At 45.4% G+C, this 22526-nt stretch overlaps 1 protein-coding gene across 1 annotated transcript in view; it reads left to right on the plus strand.

Annotated features, from left to right (window-relative positions):
- GRIP2 (glutamate receptor interacting protein 2) overlaps positions 1–22526 on the plus strand; it is a 293045-nt gene that overhangs the window by 151671 nt on the left and 118848 nt on the right. The window contains exon 2 of the mRNA XM_077451617.1: positions 20134–20214. Coding sequence (XP_077307743.1) covers positions 20134–20214 — 81 coding nt within the window. The remainder of the gene's footprint in view (positions 1–20133; positions 20215–22526) is intronic.

Genomic DNA, 22526 nt, shown 5'->3' on the forward strand with positions numbered 1-22526 from the left:
TATAGCGTTTACAAAATAGGAGATAGTTTTATGGCATTTTTATTAATCATTTTTATTTTACTAGTAATGGCGGCGATCAGCCTTGTGACTGCGACATTATGGCGGACACATCGGACATTTTTGACACATTTTTGGGACCATTGTCATTTATACAGCAATCAGTGCTATACAAATGCAGTGATTCCTGTGTAAATGACACTGGCAGTGAAGGGGTTAACCAGGGGGTGGCAGTGTAGGGGTTAAGTGTTCCTAGTGGCGTGTTACTAACTGTGGGGGGCTGGGCTTTGTTTTAGTGAACACTGATCTCTGCTCCAATCACATGAACCAGAGATCAGCGTCACTTGTTGCTAGGCAGAACGGGGAGATGCTGTTTACAAGGCATCTCCACATTTAGCCGCCCTGTGAGACGATCGCGGGTATCCCCGTGGCGATCGAGTCCGCGGGACCTGCGACCAGGCTCACGGGGGTCCCGACCAGAACGCGAGCGCACCGGCAGCGGCGCGCACGCGATGGCAGGGCGGCATATAAAAATGGACGTACCTGTACGCCAATATGCCTGCCCGTGCCATTCTGCCGACGTACATTGGCGTGCGCCGGTCGGGAACTGGTTAAACAGGAACGCAGGAGCTAGGCTCTGATGTTGACCAAGGGGAAGGCAGAGGTCCTTTGGACTGGACTGCTTAAGTAGGGTGGACTGACGAGCAGGATATCAACAGCTGAGTAACTGTGGAGAGATAGGAGCTGGCAATTAGCCGACAGGTGAGCAGCCAGCTCTGAGAAGGCAGGACTGAGCCCGGCCCTGACAGTATCAGGAAAAATGAGTATGTTCTAAAAGGAAAAGCACTTGGTTAAACCCCCAAGTGCTCCCCCCCCCCCCCCACTACTTTTCCTTTGTGTTGGCTTTTTAAAATAACAGTTGCAACAATTTAGAGGTTGGGTTTAGTGTAAAAGTTTAATGTAGCATAACACTTTTGGTAATTACTTTTTTTGTAGAGGTCCATACGTGGCAGCAAGAAGAGGGACAACTGATGAGGGACAGAGGGACTTCGTTCCAAAAGAGGGAAAGTTTCTTCAAATGAGGGATAGTTGGGAGCTATGAGGTCCAAGAATGATCATGTTCACTTACAATGAGGAGAGCTCCCACACAGATTACAAACTATGGAGCTTTTGTCTACACCAATGTGCACTAGGTGTAAACGGGACCATGGTGATTTGATCCACCTATTGTGGAGGTACCCAAAATTGCATTCATATTGGAGGGGGGGGGGGGGGTGGAAGACGCCCTGAACAGGATATTTCTAGTGTCGCTTTCTTTGGACCCGAAATCCTGCTTCCTTAATTTACTAGACGAGTTTGAATGGGAGAAACACTCCGGAGAGGCAATTGCTAGGACCTTCTTTCTAGCTCGTAAATTGATAATGACACATTGGCAATCGGAGAACCCTCCCACGGTTAGAGTAGGTGGCTGCTGTGGGTAATACCATTCGGATGGAAACGCTCATTTACCAGCATAGGGGGTGTCTGCAAGTATGAAAAACTCTGGTACCCATGGTTAGATGTACCCGGGCTTGCCCCAGAGGATCTGATCATGGACGGGCTCCATGGATTTAATGCTGGAGGATTATCCAACTTGAACTTATTATGGGAATATTGTTGACTTGGTCATGTACTTTACTTGTGTATGCTGTATTGTATTTGATTTGTTCGCTTTCTGAAGTACACATTCTGTGGTCACCGTTGGCATGAATCTGGACTGTTTTTGTATACTATAAAGAGTATGTGGTTGGCTATGTGGTTTTGAGCTCTGTGTAACCAATAAAAGTTTTGTTTTCAGATTACTTTTATAGTGCCTTTCTTTTGATCATAAAGGGATTCTAAGTAGAACCCACTAAGAATAACCAGAACCGGACTACAGTTGGGTCACTCCCAGGCCACTTTTATGGTGCCTTTCATTTGATCATAAGGGGTTCTAAGTAGAACCCACTAAGAATAACCAGAACCGGACTACAGTTGGGTCACTCCCAGGTCACTTTTATGGTGCCTTTCATTTGATCATAAAGGGGTTCCAAGTAGAACCCACTAAGAATAACCAGAACTATACTACAGTTGGGTCACTCCCAGGCCACTTTTTATGGTGCCTTTCATTTGATAATAAAGGGGTTCTAAGTAGAACCCACTAAGAATAACCAGAACTATACTACAGTTGGGTCACTCCCAGGCCACTTTTATGGTGCCTTTCATTTGATAATAAAGGGGTTCTAAGTAGAACCCACTAAGAATAACAAGAACTGGACTACAGTTGGGTCACTCCCAGGACTTTTATGGTGCCTTTCAATTGATCATAAAGGGGTTCTAAGTAGAACCCACTAAGAATCACCAGAACCGGACTACAGTTGGGCCACTCCCAGGCCATTTTTATGGTGCCTTTCATTTGATCGTAAAGGGGTTCCAAGTAGAACCCATTAAGAATAACCAGACCTGGACTACAGTTGGGTCCCTCCCAGGCCACTTTTATGGTCCCTTTCATTTGATCATACAGGGGAACCAGGTTTCGAGTACCTCCCACTCATAGTAGGCAGAACTGGGCTACAGTTGTGCCCCTTCCCAGGAACAGTTCAACCATTTGTCTTCAGGTGGAAAAGAGGAGAGCTACAGACACCTCCAACTTATCAGGGAAAGCCGTACTGGCTGGGTGGGTTTTTATTTAACCTGCCCGATTGCTGTTGCTCCCAATGAACCTGACCAGTGGTGTCTTCAGGGTGCCCCATAGACATTAGTTTGTTACTTGACCAGAAAGAAGACTTTCACCCAACATCCATGGGCATCTTTACACGAATCCCCTCGTACATAGACCACCCATATCCTTGTGCAGTTTGTGATGATTTTCTTGTGTCGTACATCTTTGTAGAGCCTTTCTTTGACTTTTCCTCTCCATCGAACAGAGCAAAATGACAACCTTTTAAACTTTCCACAGAGAAAACCATTATAAGAGGCAAAGGGTTAAGGTTTAATGGGCAATTAGACCCACGCTGATTGATGCCAGCAGCTTGGGTTGCTATGCAAACCTTTATTAGCGCGGTCTTCCCGTCGATTATCTGTAGTACAGCGCGCAGTGTCAAGACCTTGGCCTGATATCCCTGTCACGACAAGGAAGATGTTTGAGCAACTTTAATTGCAGTGCTGCAGAGGGCGGAACAAATGTAAATGTAGATCTTTAACAGAAATTGGGTCTTTTTTAGTCTTTATGCCCTGCAATAAGAACTTTGCAAGTATTCTGTTGTGCATAATCTTTTAAACGGAACTCGAGGCAAACCGCTAAACATGCGATTGAAAATACTAATCTGGTTACTGGATTTGTATCTCTTTACAGGCAGGTAGGTGACCTTACTTTTCTCCACTGCAGTTACGCAATACAGCTTGGTCACCAAGCTTTCATACCTTCAAGTGCATTGCGTGAAGTCAGGCAGCCTATTTAAAATGAACTGTACTGTAATGCACACTGAATAGAAAGTGAGAGTAAAAGAAAACTCCTCTCACTTGTGTCAGTGGCTGCAATAATAATCTTGTTAATCCCCCACCTTGATTGCTGGTCAGTGGCAATGCTGTTAACCCACCCCCTTCATGATCAGTGGCAGTGCTATTATCCACCCCCTTCATGATCAGTGGCAGTGCTATTATCCACCCCTTCATGATCAGTGGCAGTGCTGTTATCCACCCCCTTCATGATCAGTGGCAGTGCTATAATCCACCACCTTCATGATCAGTGGCAGTGCTATAATCCACCCCCTTCATGATCAGTGGCAGTGCTATTATCCACCCCTTCATGATCAGTGGCAGTGCTGTTATCCACCCCCTTCATGATCAGTGGCAGTGCTATTATCCACCCCTTCATGATCAGTGGCAGTGCTATTATCCACCCCTTCATGATCAGTGGCAGTGCTATTATCCACCCCCTTCATGATCAGTGGCAGTGCTATTATCCACCCCCTTCATGATCCGTGGCAGTGCTATTATCCACCCCCTTCATGATCAGGGGCAGTGCTGTTATCCACCCCCTTCATGATCAGGGGCAATGCTGTTATCCACCCCCTTCATGATCAGTGGCAGTGCAGTTATCCACCCCCTTCATGATCAGGGGCAGTGCTGTTATCTGCCCCCTTCATGATCAGGGGCAGTGCTGTTTTATGCCCAATTCGTGATCATTGGCAGTGCTGTTAACCCACCCCTTTCATGATCAGTGCCAGTGCTGTTATCCGCTCTCTTCATGATCAGTGGCAGTGCTGTTATCTGCCCCTTCATGATCAGTGGCAGTGCTGTTATCCGCCCCTTCATGATCAGTGGCAGTGCTGTTATCCACCCCTTCATGATCAGTGGCAGTGCTGTTATCCACCCCCTTCGTGATCATTGGCAGTGCTGTTATCCGCCCCCTTCATGATCAGTGGCAGTGCTGTTATCTGCCCCTTTCATGTTCAGTGGCAGTGCTGTTATCCACCCCTTCATGATCAGTGGCAGTTCTGTTATCCGCCCCTTCATGATCAATGGCAATGCTATTAACCCACCCCTTCATGATCAGTGGCAGTGCTGTTATCCGTCCCCTTCATGATCAATGGCAGCGCTGTTATGCGCCCCCTTTCTCCCTTCATGATCAGTGGCAGTGCTGTTATCCGCCCCCTTCGTGATCAGTGGCAGTGCTGTTATCTGCCCCCTTCATGATCAGTGGCAGTGCTGTTGCCACACACTCTTGCATTGCAGGTCAGTGGCAGTGTTATTAACCCCCTCACCTTGATTGCTGGTCAGTGGCAATGCTGTTAACCCCCCACCTTGCATTGATGGTCAATGGTCACTGTTAGTGCTGTTAATTACCCCCTGCTTTGCTGGTGGCACCATTGCTATTGTTAACACCAATCCCCCTTGCATTGCTGGTCAGCGGCATTACTGAAACATTGCCCCCCTTGCATTTATGGTCAGCGCTTACCTGATTATTCGCTCTAATACTACAAACTCTCTCTCCACCAGCCTGGACTATACTTGTCCTTGTCAGTTGATCACTCTGCTTGCCAATACTACAGGTGTTCTTTAAGTGCTGGGTGCAGAAACAGAGCGAGTGTTACCAGCACCTGACATCCTGCTGCCACTCTGACCCCACCCAGGACACGGCGGGCCAAACACAGAGCTGGAGGGCGGAATGTTGAGCATCGAGGTTTTGTGATCATGTCACACCAGTGGTATTAGTTGCGAGCATTTCCCCCTCATTGGCTGGGTGAGCAAAGTTGTCGCTGGCAAGTGCCAGTCTGCAGCGCTTTCCCCATTCAGGCCATTTCCGCTCTGCGACCAGAGCGCTGCGCCTTTTTATAAATCTTTTATGCTCTTCACTTCTCTTGCCTGTGCTAGTCTATCAGCTCTTAAGTAGGTACCGGGATAATCTCGCCCTCTAAGCAGCAATTTAAGATTTGCATATATTGGTGTGGAAATGTATAATGTCCTGGATTTAACCAGCTGCTAAAAATGTACTATTTCTGAAGCACTTATGTGACTCATCCCCATATATTTATTACGCTGTTTATGTCTTTTGGGTTTAAATTAGTCGTTTTTTTTTTTTTTTTCTCCTGCCACTGAAATTGCTTTCTGTGGGACTTATTAACAGTGAAGTTTGTAATATGGCATGTTTGGGTAATCTGTGTCTAGCACGCCTACCAGTCCACGCATTAAAATGCCTTGTACTTAACCACTTCAATACCGGACACTTTTCCCCTCTTCCTGCCCAGGCCAATTTCCAGCTTTAAGCGCTGTCGCATTTTGAATGACAATTGCGCAGTCATACAACACTGTACCCAAACTACATTATCATTTTTTTCACACAAGTAGAGCTTTCTTTTGGTGGTTTTTAATCACCACTGGGTTTTTTTTTATTTTTTTATTGTTTGCTAAATAAACGAATAAAGACCGACAAAAAAAATAAAAATAAATAAAAAAACGTTTTAGTTTGTTATGAAATTTTGTGAAGAGGTAATTTTTTTTTTCTCCTTCTCTAATGTGAGCCGATGAGACCGCACCAATAGTAACTGATGAGGTGGCACTGATAGGCTTCACTGATTGGCAGCACTGGTGGGCACAGATTTGGCAGCACTAGTGGGCACTGTGGGAACTGCGCTGATAATCCGTGCCCTGATTATCCGTGTACATGTCCCCTTTTTACACAAGTCGGTTATCGGCTTTCTTCTATCCTCGCACTGTCGGCATGAGGAAAGGAGTGCCGATAACCGGCTTCTGTTTACATCTGTGATAAGCTGTGAATGAACACAGCTGATCACATGGTAAAGAGCCACTGACTGGCTCTTTACCTCAATCTGTGATCAGCAGTGTCCGGGTGACACTACGATCAGAGTGCACCGCCCATGCCCTGTAGAGGGCGCAATTATGGGACACCGTTCATATGATGCTCTCCCAGAACTATGCAGTGTTCTGTCGAAAAGTGCCCTGTTTGACTGATAGAGGGTGCATTTGTGTGTATATAAGGACTGATGAAGGAGGCTACACTGCTGGACTCTGAGGAAGAAGGTTTCACCTTCGAAACGCGTCAGCTGGCAGTTCCCCCCCCCCCCCCCGTTAATTCCTCCCTGACCTCTGGAGTACATAATTTTCTCTAGACCAATTGCTGCTATTCGGTGACTATTTACATACATTTGCAAGATTGCTATGGATGTTTGTGAGTAGTTTTTATTTTATTTACTTTTAATAAAAATCCAAAAGATAATGCACAAGGCTGGTGCGCCCTTTTTTTTTTTTTCTTCTTTTTTTTTTTTTTTACTTTTAGGATACCCTTATCCTTGAGGGCAGCAAGGCCTGTGACGTATAATATTACAATACATAGACTGTCTGGTAATCCACTCGTGCGCAGGAGCGTTTGTTTCCTGCTATCAAAATAGCATGGTTGGTGGGAGGAGCCAGCATGGTGCTGTACATACCTTCCTGATGACATCACATCACCCGGCCTCAGTACTCCTCTTATGCCGTGTACACATGACCGGACTTTTCACAGCAAAGGTCAGACGGAAGGAATGCGTCAGACAATTCCGATCGTGTGTGTGTGGGCTCCATCGGACCTTTGCTGTGATCTGATGGACTTTAGAAATAGAACATGTTTCAAATCTTTCCGCCGGAGCTCCGCCGGGCCCACTTCCTGTGGAGAAATCCGCTCATCTGTATGCTAGTCCGATGGACAAAAACCGACGCTAGGGCAGCTATTGGCTACTGGCTATGAACTTCCTTATTCTAGTCCAGTCGTACGACATCACGGCCGAATCCGTCCGTCTTTGGTGTGATTGTGTGTGGCCAAGTCCGTTCGTTCGGAAAGTCCGTCGAAAGTCCATCAAGAAGACCGTCGGACCTAGTCTGCCGGAAAGTCCGGTCGTGTGTACGCGGCATTAAGAGCCCTTTGCACACCTCCCAACTTTTTGAGATGGGAATGAGGGACACCTATCAGCAAAAGTATGCAGGCTTAGGACACACCCCCTGCCACGCCCTGTTAAAGGAGAAATGTGCAAAAAAAAAAAACAGGATTGGTTAAACCCACAAGTGCTTTTTTTTACCACTACTATTTCTTTATATTGGCTTTTGGAATTTACAAATGCAGCAATTTAGAAATCCGCTGAAAGGTTTAGTGCTGGGAAACACTTTTTGATACTTAAAAAGTACATTTTATATACAACTATATAGATCAGACCAAAATGAGGGACAAATGAGGAGGAATGAGGGACATTACTCCAAATCGGGGACAGTCCCTCCAAATCGGGGACATTGCTCCAAATCAGGGACATTCCCTCCAAATCGGGGACATTTCTCCAAATCGGGGACATTCCCTCCAAATCGGGGACATTCCCTCCAAATCGGGGACATTTCTCCAAATCGGGGACACTTCTCCAAATCGGGGACATTTCTCCAAATCGGGGACATTTCTCCAAATCGGGGACATTTCTCCAAATCGGGGACATTCCCTCCAAATCAGGGACATTACTCCAAATCGGGGACATTACTCCAAATCGGGGACATTACTCCAAATCGGGGACATTGCTCCAAATCGGGGACATTACTCCAAATCGGGGACATTACTCCAAATCGGGGACATTCGCTCCAAATCAGGGACAGTCCCTTGAAATGAGGCACAGTCCCTTGAAATGAGGCACAGTCCCTTGAAATGAGGGACAGTTGGGAGCTATGCCTTTGTCCTGATGCAAGCAGTAGGATGAGCTGTAAATATCCAAATGGTTGGATGTCAGTTGAATGGAGTAGTGGGCATTGTAAGGCAGACAACATTTGCATGCATACTGCTATAGGTGAAGCCTAGGGAGAAAAGTGCTAGATGATGCTGGATGTTCTCCAGCCAGAAAATGAGACAGGCTCTATCTGACTTGCTGCCGCTTCTAAGGCACGTTGCAATGGGCACACTTGCTCTGTGTGGACAATTTCCTCCCATAGTTGTGTCTACAAAACAAGAAGGGAAGGTAAACCTCTCCAACGGGACATGGATGGAACATCAAAGCTGACTTAGTTGCACAATTCTATACACTATGCAGAGGGGAGGGAAACGCTGCCAGGAATGTAAACTCAACAGCAAAGGCTTCTGGGTAATCCCCTGCAGAAGAATGTCGGTGTACACATTTGTAATGAGATCTGATGACACTCTGCAATGCTGGGCACCTCTGTCAGTGTACTCAGCAAGGCCATGATCTCCTACAGGAGCATCAGATGTGCATCTCCTCCACATGGCCGGCCTGTAAGGGCACATTTAGATCAGAGGAAGGGCAGGGTGAGGGATCGGTGGCATGCTTGTAATGCCGGAGCGTTTATAGTACCAGGCGCTGAAATAAAACTTTGTTCCATCACGTTATTTAAGGAAACAGAAGGATGTGTAGGATTGGCTGGAGGGGACGGCGCCCACGCCTTTAGCATTGACAACATTCCGTACGCCAAGCTGCAAATAACCAGCTAATGTTACCAAATCCCATTCATATCAAGAAAGGCCCCATGGGCTGGCTGCTGTTTGGCGGAAGTCTCCCTGAAATGAATGGTGGGGAAATATTTGTATGTCCTCAAAATTACTGCCAGAGCAATTCAATGCATAGTGATACAGAGTGCTATGTGGTGATGCATGGTGGTACGGGGTGATTTATGGGGGTACAGAGTGATACATGGTGGTACAGAGTGATACATGGTGGTACAGAGTGATTCATGGTGGTACAAAGGTGTCCTTTTATGAAGCAGTGAAATCTATTCACTGCTTCATTCTCCGGCATTCACATAGGAGATCTTTCTCCTCTGTGTGCCACTATATGAAGCGGAGTAGATCGCTTCACCCTTGGAGGTGTGAAGCGATCTACAAACGCTTGTAACACTGGAGAACGGCCCCTAATACTGGAATCTCGTGAGACTTTACGAGATTACAGTACTAGAAATTCACAGATACACAGAGATGTCAATATATTAAGCAGTGATAAATTATCACAGCTCAATACACTGACACACGGTGTGATTAATGTTAGTGAAATAAAGCGTCCCCCTACATAATATATACATGTATACACACACAGACATTATATATACATGTATATACACACACATTATATATATATATATACATATACACATTATATATATATATATATATATATATATATGTATATATATGTATACACATACATATGACAGGGGGACATGGTTACAGTGTTGGGGGGTCTGAACGAGGCATAAGGAAGTTAATTATCTTCCTCTTTCCTCCTCAGATCCCCCCGATTCCCTCTTCACTACCCCGGTTCTCCACCTCTGAGTTGGTGAATCGGGGCGTGTGAATTCTGACACAGATCACAAGTGAAGCGCTGAGATCGCAGCTTCATAAAGTGACCGTTACTGTGTCAGTCTATGAGGATTCTCCATGTGCGGAGATAATCGGCGGGAGAACAAGTTCAAACACTTCTCCCCCGATTATCTCTGGTTTATATACTGTTTATGGGCTGTGATCAGCGACGATCCTCTGGATCTCCACTGATCATTGCTTCATAAACGGACACCAGAGTGATTCATGGTGGTACAGAGTGATTCATGGTGGTACAGAGTGATACATGGCGGTACAGAGTGATACATGGCGGTACAGAGTGATACATGGCGGTACAGAGTGATACATGGCGGTACAGAGTGATACATGGCGGTACAGAGTGATTCATGGTGGTACAGAGTGATTCATGGTGGTACAGAGTGATATATGGCAGTACATGGTGACACAGGGTGATGTATGGTGGTACATGGCTGTACACTGGTGGGAAGAATGTCCCTTACATTGGTGATCAGTGGGAAGAATGATCCTTACATTGGTGATCAGTGAGAAGAATGATCCTTACATTGGTGATCAGTGAGAAGAATGTTCCTTACATTGGTGATCAGTGGGAAGAATGTTCCTTACATTGGTGATCAGTGGGAAGAATGTCCCTTACATTGGTGATCAGTGAGAAGAATGCCCCTTACATTGGTGATCAGTGGGAAGAATGCTCCTTACATTGGTGATCAGTGGGAAGAATGTTCCTTACATTGGTGATCAGTGAGAAGAATGTTCCTTACATTGGTGATCATTGGGAAGAATGTTCCTTACATTGGTGATCAGTGAGAAGAATGTTCCTTACATTGGTGATCAGTGAGAAGAATGCTCCTTACATTGGTGATCAGTGAGAAGAATGCTCCTTACATTGGTGATCAGTGAGAAGAATGCTCCTTACATTGGTGATCAGTGAGAAGAATGCCCCTTACATTGGTGATCAGTGGGAAGAATGCTCCTTACATTGGTGATCAGTGGGAAGAATGTTCCTTACATTGGTGATCAGTGAGAAGAATGTTCCTTACATTGGTGATCAGTGAGAAGAATGCTCCTTACATTGGTGATCAGTGAGAAGAATGCCCCTTACATTGGTGGTCAGTGGGAAGAATGCTCCTTACATTGGTGATCAGTGAGAAGAATGCTCCTTACATTGGTGATCAGTGGGAAGAATGCCCCTTACATTGGTGGTCAGTGGGAAGAATGCTCCTTACATTGGTGATCAGTGAGAAGAATGCCCCTTACATTGGTGGTCAGTGGGAAGAATGCTCCTTACATTGGTGATCAGTGGGAAGAATGCTCCTTACATTGGTGATCAGTGGGAAGAATGTTCCTTACATTGGTGATCAGTGGGAAGAATGTTCCTTACATTGGTGATCAGTGAGAAGAATGTTCCTTACATTGGTGATCATTGGGAAGAATGTTCCTTACATTGGTGATCAGTGAGAAGAATGTTCCTTACATTGGTGATCAGTGAGAAGAATGCTCCTTACATTGGTGATCAGTGAGAAGAATGCTCCTTACATTGGTGATCAGTGGGAAGAATGCTCCTTACATTGGTGATCAGTGAGAAGAATGCTCCTTACATTGGTGATCAGTGAGAAGAATGCCCCTTACATTGGTGATCAGTGGGAAGAATGCTCCTTACATTGGTGATCAGTGGGAAGAATGTTCCTTACATTGGTGATCAGTGGGAAGAATGTTCCTTACATTGGTGATCAGTGAGAAGAATGTTCCTTACATTGGTGATCATTGGGAAGAATGTTCCTTACATTGGTGATCAGTGAGAAGAATGTTCCTTACATTGGTGATCAGTGAGAAGAATGCTCCTTACATTGGTGATCAGTGAGAAGAATGCTCCTTACATTGGTGATCAGTGAGAAGAATGCCCCTTACATTGGTGATCAGTGGGAAGAATGCTCCTTACATTGGTGATCAGTGGGAAGAATGTTCCTTACATTGGTGATCAGTGAGAAGAATGTTCCTTACATTGGTGATCAGTGAGAAGAATGTTCCTTACATTGGTGATCATTGGGAAGAATGTTCCTTACATTGGTGATCAGTGAGAAGAATGTTCCTTACATTGGTGATCAGTGAGAAGAATGCTCCTTACATTGGTGATCAGTGAGAAGAATGCCCCTTACATTGGTGGTCAGTGGGAAGAATGCTCCTTACATTGGTGATCAGTGAGAAGAATGCCCCTTACATTGGTGATCAGTGAGAAGAATGCTCCTTACATTGGTGATCAGTGAGAAGAATGCTCCTTACATTGGTGATCAGTGGGAAGAATGTTCCTTACATTGGTGATCAGTGGGATGAATGTTCCTTACATTGGTGATCAGTGGGAAGAATGTTCCTTACATTGGTGATCAGTGAGAAGAATGTTCCTTACATTGGTGGTCAGTGGGAAGAATGTTCCTTACATTGGTGGTCAGTGGGAAGAATGTTCCTTACATTGGTGATCAGTGAGAAGAATGTTCCTTACATTGGTGATCAGTGGGAAGAATGTTCCTTACATTGGTGATCAGTGGGAAGAATGTCCCTTACATTGGTGATCAGTGAGAAGAATGTCCCTTACATTGGTGATCAGTGAGAAGAATGTTCCTTACATTGGTGGTCAGTGAGAAGAATGTTCCTTACATTGGTGATCAGTGGGAAGAATGTTCCTTACATTGGTGATCAGTGGGAAGAATGCTCCTTACATTGGTGGTCAGTGGGAAGAATGCTGCTTACTTCTGGGTAGAAAAGCCTTTCTCCTCGTCGGGGTGCTGCAAGAAAGGATCCTTTTGTGCTGTGTGTGGAAGCAGTGGTCACTCTGCATAGGTCCCACACACATGCTTGCTGAGACAGACATATAGATTTCCAGTCAGTAATGCTTGTGCTCTCTGCTGATTGGAGAGCTGACCTCTGTGAAGGGATGAAGATGTTGCTGGAGTGGAATTTACCATCTTCTTTAGATTTTTTCTTTAAAAAAAAAAAAAAAAATGTAACAATTAACATCAAAATCCAAAAATAAAATCCACTCTCATCCATTATGCATCTGAGAAGCTGTAATGACTCGCCTGTACAAGGAAATGGAATACCAGAAAAGTAGCGGAGAGCCGGTGAGGCTGCATCCATACAAATGTTCATCAGTGTGTATTGTAATCACCAGCATGCAGGGGGCAGCGGTTCACTTTCTGGGTGCTCTATACTGTATCCCCCCATCGGAGGGAGGGCTGGTGGGGGATGGTAATTATCAGCGGAGCTCCAAAAAAAAAACCTTTTTATAAGGATATCGGCAACATCTGCCAGGGGCTGCGACAGAGTAGAGCAAGGACACATTCATTTCAAACTCTAGATGAATATTTACTAATGATAAAAAGAATATATGAAAATTTTCAATTTACTGTTATTATGTGGAAAAGCGGTCCTGGAATAATCCGTTGAAAAAGTATTCATACCCCCTGAAATGTTCCGTATTTTGTCACGTTACAACCAAAATTGTAAATTTATTTAATTGCCATTTTATGTGATGGACCAACACAAAGTAGCACATAATTGTGAAGTGGAAGGAAAATGATAAACTGTTTTCAATTTTTTTTTTTTACAAATAAATATATGAAAAGTGTGGGGGGTACTTTTGTATGGCGCCCCCCGGAGTCAATACTTTGAAGAACCGCCTTTCACTCCTTTTTGGGGATGTCTCTACCAGCTTTGCACATCTAGAGAGGAACATTTCTGCCCATTCTTCTTCTTTGCAAAATATCTCAAGCTCTGTCAGATTGGATGGAGAACGTCTGTGGACAGCAGTTTTCAAGTCTTGCCACAGATTCTCAATGGGATTTAGGTCTGGACTGTGACTGGGCCATTCTAAGCCCTTGTACACACGGTCGGAGATTCCGACGGAATGTGTCCTATCGGACCGTTTTGTCGGATAATCTGACTGTGTGTGGCATATATCGAACTGATTCCGTCGGAACCAATTTTCCAACTTGTTGGAAATATTTTCCGACAAACTGGTCCGATCAGACATACTCCGATCATATGTAGAGAATTCCGATTGGACAAAGTCCCACGCATGCTCAGATCAAATTCCTACATCAAAGCTATTGGCTACTAGCCTGAACGTAGGCCCATCGTAACGAAATAACGTCATCACGTTCTGAACAATCTGATTTTCAGACAACTTGGTCCGACCGTGTGTATGCAACAGTTTCGGACACAATCCGTCGGACAAAATCCAATGGATTTAGTTGGCAGAATGTCCGACCGTGTGTACAAGGGCTAAGACATGAATATGCTTTGATCTAAACCATTCCATTGTAGCTCTGGCTGGATGTTTCAGGTCGTTATCCTGCTGGAAGGTGAACCTCCACCCCGGTCTCAAGTCTTTTGCAGACTCTAAGCCCTTCTACACGCGGTCGGAGATTCCGACAACCAAATCCGTCGGAGTAATTCCCGACGGATTAATTCCCGGAAGAGGTCCGGAAGTGATGTTGCATACACACGGTCGGACTAAGTTGTCGGAAAATCCGATTGTACATAACGTGATGACGTTATTTCGTTACGACGGGACTACGTTCAGGCTAGTAGCCAATAGCTTTGGTCTAGGAATTTGATCTGAGCATGCGTGGCACTTTGTCCGACGGAGTAGGCTACACCTGATCGGAGTATGTCCGATAGGAGCATTTTGTCGGAAAATTTTACCGGCAAGTTGGAAAACTTGGTCCGTCGGATATTCCGACGGAAACGGTTCGATGGAGACCACACACAGTCGGAATATCCGACAAAACGGTCCGATAGGACACATTACGTCGGAATCTCCGACCGTGTGTACAAGGGCTAACAGGTTTTCTTCTAAGATTGTCCTGTATTTGGCTCCATCCATCTTCCCATCAACTCTGACCAGCTTCCCTGTCCCTGCTGAAGAAACTAATTCCCACCACATGATGCTGCCACCACCATGTTTCACGGTGGGGATGGTGTGTTCAGGGTGATGTGCAGTGTTAGTTTTCCCCCCACACATAGCGTTTTGCTTTAAGGTGACCCAGCATGCACCTCTCCAAAGCTTTTCCAGGAAGAGGTATAGATATCCACATGCCCACAATTACGATGGCCACAACAGAAGGGAGAAAATAGCGAGTATGAAATTTTTTCTTTTTGCAACATCCAAAATGAATCGTATATACTCGTGTTTTTTTCTTTTTATTTATTTTTTTTTTTAATTATTTATAATGCTAGGATCAATAAAAAAAAAAAAAAAAAAAAACATTTTGGCCGGAAACTCGGCTTTAAGGTTATGTGTAGTTAAAAGACCACTGTCTGCTGTGCTGAGCCATGGAACATAAGACGGGCAGCTAATGTTTTCTCCAGGGGGACCCATAATTTAGAGGAGGTGGGGAACCGCCAGTTCAGGATCCGCTGAAGCGCAACTGCTCTGTGATAACGTTTTTTTTTATGTCGGGAAACATTTTTTTTTTCATTTCAATAGCACTGCTGACTTGGGGACATGTTTTTCATTTCAGTGACACCATCGAGGCAGAGGCACTTTTTTTTCTTCTCGGTGACACCACCACCAAGAAGTCACTTATTTCCTTTCAGTGACACCACCACTGAGGGGGCACTTTTTTTTTTTTATTTTTTTTTTTTTTATCCCTTTCATTGCATGCAGCAAAACATTACAAACACTTTGCACTGCTATGGACTCTGTCCCCTTCTCCATCCAACTGGGGGTGGGGTAGGGTTGGGGGTGTCTAATAGGCAGAGGGTGATGGGCAGAGCCGTCTTTAATATTGATTGGACCTGGCGCTAAAATTTTCTTGAGCCCCCCCCATTTAATTTCACTCTCCACCTGCTCTGAGACAAAATCAGTTTACTATATCGGATCAGGCAGCAATTACGATTGTTTGCCAGCGGTTACATTGTATCATTATTGCTTACTGACTGGTTGCTAGAGGTTACAGCACACATTATGGCTCACTGATTAGTTGCCAGAGGTTACAGCAAATTATTTCTGCTTGTTAATTGGTTGGTAGAGATTACTGTACAGTATTACTGCAGGGGGGCATGATATACATATGAATGCCGCCTTTATTTACATATCAATGCCGCCGGCCGCCGCTATTTACAGATGAATGCCGCCGCTATTTACATATGAATGCCGCCGGCCGCCGCTATTTACAGATGAATGCCGCCACTATTTACAGATGAATGCCGCCGCTATTTACATATGAATGACGGTTATTTACATGTAAACACAGGGTCTGCAAGTGAGTCCTCTGTACACAACAATAGGGCAGAGCTGGGCAGCATTAGTAGCAGCACTTCACACTGAGATATCGGGACAAAGCACGGGACTACAACTTCAAAGGACGAGGGAATTTAAACTGGCATAGTTGGCAAGTATGAGGCAGCTGCTTTGGGCCCCACAACAATGAGAGGGCCCAAGGCAGCTGCCTCTTTTGCCCTGCCTTACAGATGACCCTGGTGCCGGAAGTTTCCCATCTTTGCCCTGGACACTGGGTGACCTTGTCCCGTCTTCTATAGATACAACACAGTGTGTGAGTGTTGTCACTCTAGGACAGGAAATGTATTACTGGCAGGATCACAAGTTGAAAATAAGACCCCTTTTACACTGGGGCGTTTTTCAGGCATTTTTCAAGCGCTTTAGCATTAAAAAAAGCGCCTGTAAAGCGCTTGAAAGAAGCCTCATCTGCAGTCCCAATGTGAAAGCCCAAGTGCTTTAAGAGCCCTTTCCCAATGTCGGCGCCCCTGAAAAATGCTCGTAAAGCGCCGCTTAAACTAGCGGCGCTTTACCAGCGTTTTTCGAGCGTTATTGGGGCGCTTTTAACCCCTGCTAGTGACCAAATAAAGGGTTAAAAGCGCCCACAAAACGCTGCTGCCAATAGCGTTTTTCAGGCGTTTTGCCGGCACTTCTCATTGATTTCAATGGGAGGGGGCGCTTTAGGAGCGGTGTATTCACTGCTCCAAAAGCGCTGCAAAGAAGCTGCTTGCAGGACTTTTTTGGACGCCCTGCCAGCGCAGAGCCTCGGTGTGAAAGCACTCGGGCTTTTACATTGGGATTGCAGTTGCAGCTTCTTTCAGGCGCTTTTTTTTAACGCTAAAGCGCATGAAAAACGCCCCAGTGTGAAAGGGATCTTGGAGAATAAAACTCTCTAAAAAAAAATAAAAAAAAATGCAGCCACTGTATCTAGAGGACTGGAAGGCTGCAATATGACTTTTTTTTTTTCTGTTCTTGGATTTACGCAATACACATGTCCAAACAGTCTCCCCAATTTTAAAATGTAATCCCCTCCCCCTCTATAAATCTTTTTATTTTAATGGTGATGCCTCTTCCAATGCAGTGCAATGACAATGTGATGGATTTCCGTCCTTTGTCTGTACGAGGCGGGGAGACCATCTCCAGTAATCTCCGGCATCTTCTTTTTGTCTTCTTGCAGTTTACAACCTCGTCTCACTTGTGATTTCAATCTCCGGGAGCCATTGATGGGAAATGTTATTTGTGGAAATGTTTGGCTGTCTCGGGCCCGTGCGGTCCTTGAAGTCGCTTATCTGGTGACAGATTAAAAAAGAAAGTAATATGTTATACAGCAAACTTACAGCCTGCGTACAAAATGTCAAAACTTTGCGAGTCGGGCGCGTAGCCTTGGAAAAGTAGAGATGATGGCAACAAAATAGAACTATGGCCTCCAGTGAAAGAAAAAGAAAATGTGCTTCAATACTTCAATATAAGTAGAGCTGCACTTACAGCTTTCTCAGTCACATAAATACCTGTTGGCCTAGGCAAGACCCTTCCTCCTTATGTGGCTATGCGGGGTCTCTGGTGGCTGTGTGGGGTCTCTGGAGGCTGTGCGGGGTTTCTGGTGGCTATGCGGGGTCTCTGGAGGCTGTGCGGGGTTTCTGGTGGCTGTTAGGGGCCTCTGGTGGACTGTGGGGTAGTAAACCCCCCCCAATATCTTGTCACAGTGCTCCCCCTACACCTGTCACTACCCTTCCACCTCCCCCACCCACTAGGAGAAGAGATAGGCATAAGGAGAGATTGGGGACATGGAAAAGGGCAGAGAGGAGGAGGGAAAGAGGAGGGGGTTGAGAGGGGAACAGGGGGCGAGAGAGAGGCGGGGGCGAGAGAGAGAGGCGGGGGCGAGAGAGAGAGGCGGGGGCGAGAGAGAGAGGCGGGGCGAGAGAGAGAGGCGGGGCGAGAGAGAGGCGGGGCGAGAGAGAGAGGCGGGGCGAGAGAGGCGGGGCGAGAGAGAGAGACGGGGCGAGAGAGAGAGGCGGGGCGAGAGAGAGGCAAGGGCAAGAGAGAGGGGTGAGAGAGGCGGGGCATGACAGAAGCAGGGGCATAAAAGAGGCGGGGGCAAGACAGAGGCGGGGGTAAGAGAGAAAGTGGCAGGGCGAGAGAGAGAGGCGGGGCGGGAGAGAGAGGCGGCAGGGGCGAGAGAGGCGGGGCCAGAGTGGCAGAAGCGAGAGAGAGAGTCGGGGCATCAGAGAGGTGGGGAGAGGCGGGGCGAGAGAGAGAGGCAGTGGTGAGAGGCAGGGCGAGAGAGAGAGGTGAGGGAGAGAGAGAGGCGGGGCGAGGGAGAGGCGGGCAAAGGAGAGAGAGGCGGGGGCGAGAGAGAGGCGGGGGCATGAGAGAGAGAGAGACGGGGGCATGAGAGAGGCGGGGGCGAGAGAAGAAAGAGAGAGGCAGGGTGAGAGAGAGAGGTGAGGGAGAGAGAGAGGCGGGGGCGATAGAGAGAGGCGGGGGTGAGAGAGAGAGAGAGGCAGGGGCGAGAGAGACGGGGAGAGATAGAGGCAGGGTCATGAGAGAGGCGGAGTGAGAGAGGGAGGTGGGGGCAGGGCTGGACTGGGATAAAAATTTGGCCCTGGACTTCATCCTGACCGGCCCACTTTAATTTTGCAAACATTCCTAAAAACAAGTGAACAAGTGAAGTGGGAGGGCTAACATCATGCAGGAATATTGCTACATCCTCATTGGCTGTAATTTTAGAAACCGGCATTGCTGCACAGCTATTGGCTGCCTTTCAGCAATGCAGCGGTGCTGACGCTGAGCCGGGTTGCGCACTATGAAGTAAGGTGATGGGCAGTGCTCTCTCATGTTGGTCTCAGGTCTCTCTCATGCTAGCCTGACATGGCCAACCCTGATGGCCACCCAAGCCCCTCCCCCTCCTTCACTGTCCATTCTATATTTATGTAAAAACATACATTAAAAAAAACACAGTTCAAAAAGCGCTATTTGTGTAAAAAAACAAAACAAAAAAAAAAACAGTTGTTCAAAATGTTCAAAAAGCTCTATTTGTGTAAAAAAAATAATAATAAACCCAATTTTTGCTCTATTTGTGTGATAAAAAATAAAAATAAAGCCCAGTTGTTCAAAAAGCTCTATATGTGTAACAAAAAAATAAATAAAAAAAAAAACAGTTGTTCAAAAAGCTATATTTGTATAAAAAAATAAAACCCAGTTTTTCAAAAAGTTCTATTTGTGTAAAACAAAGAAGGAAAAAAAAAAAAAAACCCAGTTCTAAAAGCTCTATTTGTGTAAAAAAAATAAAAATGTAAATTTAGTTTTGGGGTACAGGGGAGATACCTGCATGTCTGCCACCATCTAAAGTCTATGAGCTGCCTAAAGCCGGCCATAAGTGGATTGAAATTGGGCCGGATCAGCAGCCAGGGACCATCTGAATTGTTATCCATGTATGGCCCCTGTGGTTATACAGAAGTCAATCTAGCGACGACTGTGCAGCCGCCCTGTCGGATTCCCCCCATTTGATCAGTGCTGCAGTCTATAGCCTGCAATGCTGATCAGTGTATTCTGATGACAGGGAAGGAAGTCTCCCCACTGTCAGAATACATATAGCTCAGCAGGAGGATTCCCTGTCCACCTCCAAATTTGTAAATGAGGGAATCGGGTCAGTTTTATGATTTTTTTTCTGTTCAACCCACAGATTAAAAACTGACCCATCTATGGCCGACCTTAGACTGGGTACTGAAACAGGAGGAGCAGTAAAGCACAGCCACTATGTTGCAGTACTAAGCGTAGATGGAAGTGTGTATACGTGCTCCATACATAATACTATCCTTTTCAACATAGACGAGGTGTACAAACCATAAACACATGGCGGCCATAAATCTATTCATATCATTTGCTGATTTGTATTTATATGAACATGAAAAAAACTGCAGCGATTTCTAATATAAAGATGAGAGGAGTCAGATTTCCAACCTATTGTTATGTTCTAGTCCTTAGTCCTTTTTATTGTCCTCTTTTCCAGATGACGGCCCGTATTCGAAAGGCGGCAAAGATCCGACTGGCAACGATGTTGCTTTGGTGTCCCGGCGTCAGAGTATTCCAGGTGAGAAGATAAAAGGCTTAAAGGGTAAATCCACCTAAAGTAACTAAAAAAAATAATCTAGCATATACAATTGCTACACAAGTCTTATTGTAATTGAATGTTAATTTAAAAAAAAAATGGTCTTTCCTTTTCAATCTGCAGCCACTGTAATTTTCTGTAAAATGCGATATGGCCACCTGGAGGCGTTCTGTACACAGGTGGCATTAGAGCTGCACAATTAATGGTTAAAAAAAATCGTGATCTCGATTCAACCCCCCCCTGAGATCTCTATTGCAGAGATTGCAGATTCTTTCATTTAACTTAAGTGGAGAGACTTATCTGCTCACTCAGCTGTCAAAAGAAAACATCCTGGCAGTCTGCCAAGTTTTTTAACATGCAACATCGTAACTAACTCTTCCTTCTTAGATCAAAGGGATAAACTTCTGTGTGTAAAGAAAAAAAATCCAGGCAGTCTGCCAAGTTTATAAACAATGTGTAAATGCAGGAAGTTTAACCACTTAAAGTCTAAATCTTTTTCTGACTTTTTTTTTTCTTAAGTTAAAATCAATATTTTTTGCTCGAAAATTACTTGGAACTCCCAAACATTATACATATATATTTTAGCAGAGACCCTAGGGAATAAAATGTCAATTGCTGCAATATTTTATGTCGCACTGTATTTGCCCAAATACAAATTTTTGTGAAAAAAAAACACTTCAATGAATAAAAATAAAAAAAAGAAACGGTAAAGTTAGCCCAATTTTTTTTTTTTTTGTTTTAATGTGAAAGATGATGTTACGCCACGAGAATCGTGATCTTTATTCTAAGCAAAAAAATTGTGATTCTCATTTTAGCCATAATTGTGCAGCTCTAGGTGGCATATAGAACGTCCCCGCTCCCCCCCCCCCGTCAATTGTAACCCCCACAGCACCAACAAGCCCCACCCCAGCTGGAGACGCAGGCAGCAGCGATCACCTTACCTCAGTGTTGCCAACTGTCAGTATTTTTACTGACAGCCAGTAAAAAAAAAACGGCACTCTTCTCCTGCCAGTAAATGCTAGTGACATGACCTGCGTAGCCTAAATGTCCCCTTTCTTTTAACCACTGCCACCTCGACCTTCTTATCAACCTTACTAATAATGAGACCACACCTTCTCTTTGGAGTAAACTGGCCACAACAGCCTTTATTAACACAACCAAAACTTTTTACTCACTCCAAAGATATATATATAAATCTATAAATATATATAAACATATATCAAACCATAAACCACATTTTTAAACTAAATTCCAGTCTGGTGATCTCTGACGGTGACCCACTTTAAACCAAAACACCAACCTCACTGCGGTACCTTTTACATACCCGGCCTCCAGCTGTGACCGCTCAGAGACAACCAATTCCTGCAGTGAAAAACCTCCCAGTATTCCGTCCACCGTTCAGGAATACACAACATCCCAGTATTCCGTCCACCGTTCAGGAATACACAACATCCCAGTATTCCGTCCACCATTCAGGAATACACCGGAGGGGCCCATATTACCGATGAGCCCCCCACCCCTTTTTGATCACCTCCGTTTACCGCCACCGTCAAAGACCACCAGAAAGATACCGCCACAGCCTGAAAGGGTGACCACCTTACCCTTGAGGGCAACCCCACACCCCAATGCCTTCTGGAGGCTGTCCTGCAAACCCAGGGACACCGATTACCAACCCACCATTCTTGACCACAAACCACCCCACCACCTTATTCACCTGAACCGGATCCTCGTCATCCGGATACTTGCCACTGACCAAGCCCGCCCCCGTTGGGTCCGGGCCACAATGTCTGGCCACAATATCATTGTGTTCGGGAACCGCGCTTGAAAATCCGCCTTCACGTCCCCGAGCAGTTCCCCAACCTTCCTGACCCCCAGGTCAGTCCCCCCAGCATGGAGAACCAACACATCCGGAGGACGGTCTAAATGCACATACCTGTCCACCGCACCCGTCAACCTCTCCCACAGCCTGTCCAGGATTTCCAACCAATGTAACCCTGCTTTCCCCCTGGAAATCCCCAGCTGCTTCCCATCCGGTCACATGTCTCCTCTCCTGGCCCCCCAGTGAACACCAGAGTGGCCCACGATCCAAACTATGAGTACCACTTTGTTGTTATTTTTTCGTTTTTATTTATTTATTTATTTATTTATGTTTTTAATTTATTCATTTATTTTCATTTTTTTTTTTTTTATTTATTTATTTATTTATTTATTTATTTTTTATTTTTTGAGCAATACCTTTTCAGCACCACACCTCACCGAGATTGACCGGCCGCCAGCTGCGGCCCCACGTAGGA

Source organism: Lithobates pipiens, unplaced genomic scaffold (genome assembly GCF_037356315.1).
Source record: "Lithobates pipiens isolate NorthernLeopardFrog02 unplaced genomic scaffold, aLitPip1_a1.2 Scaffold_23, whole genome shotgun sequence".
NCBI lineage: Eukaryota > Metazoa > Chordata > Amphibia > Anura > Ranidae > Lithobates > Lithobates pipiens.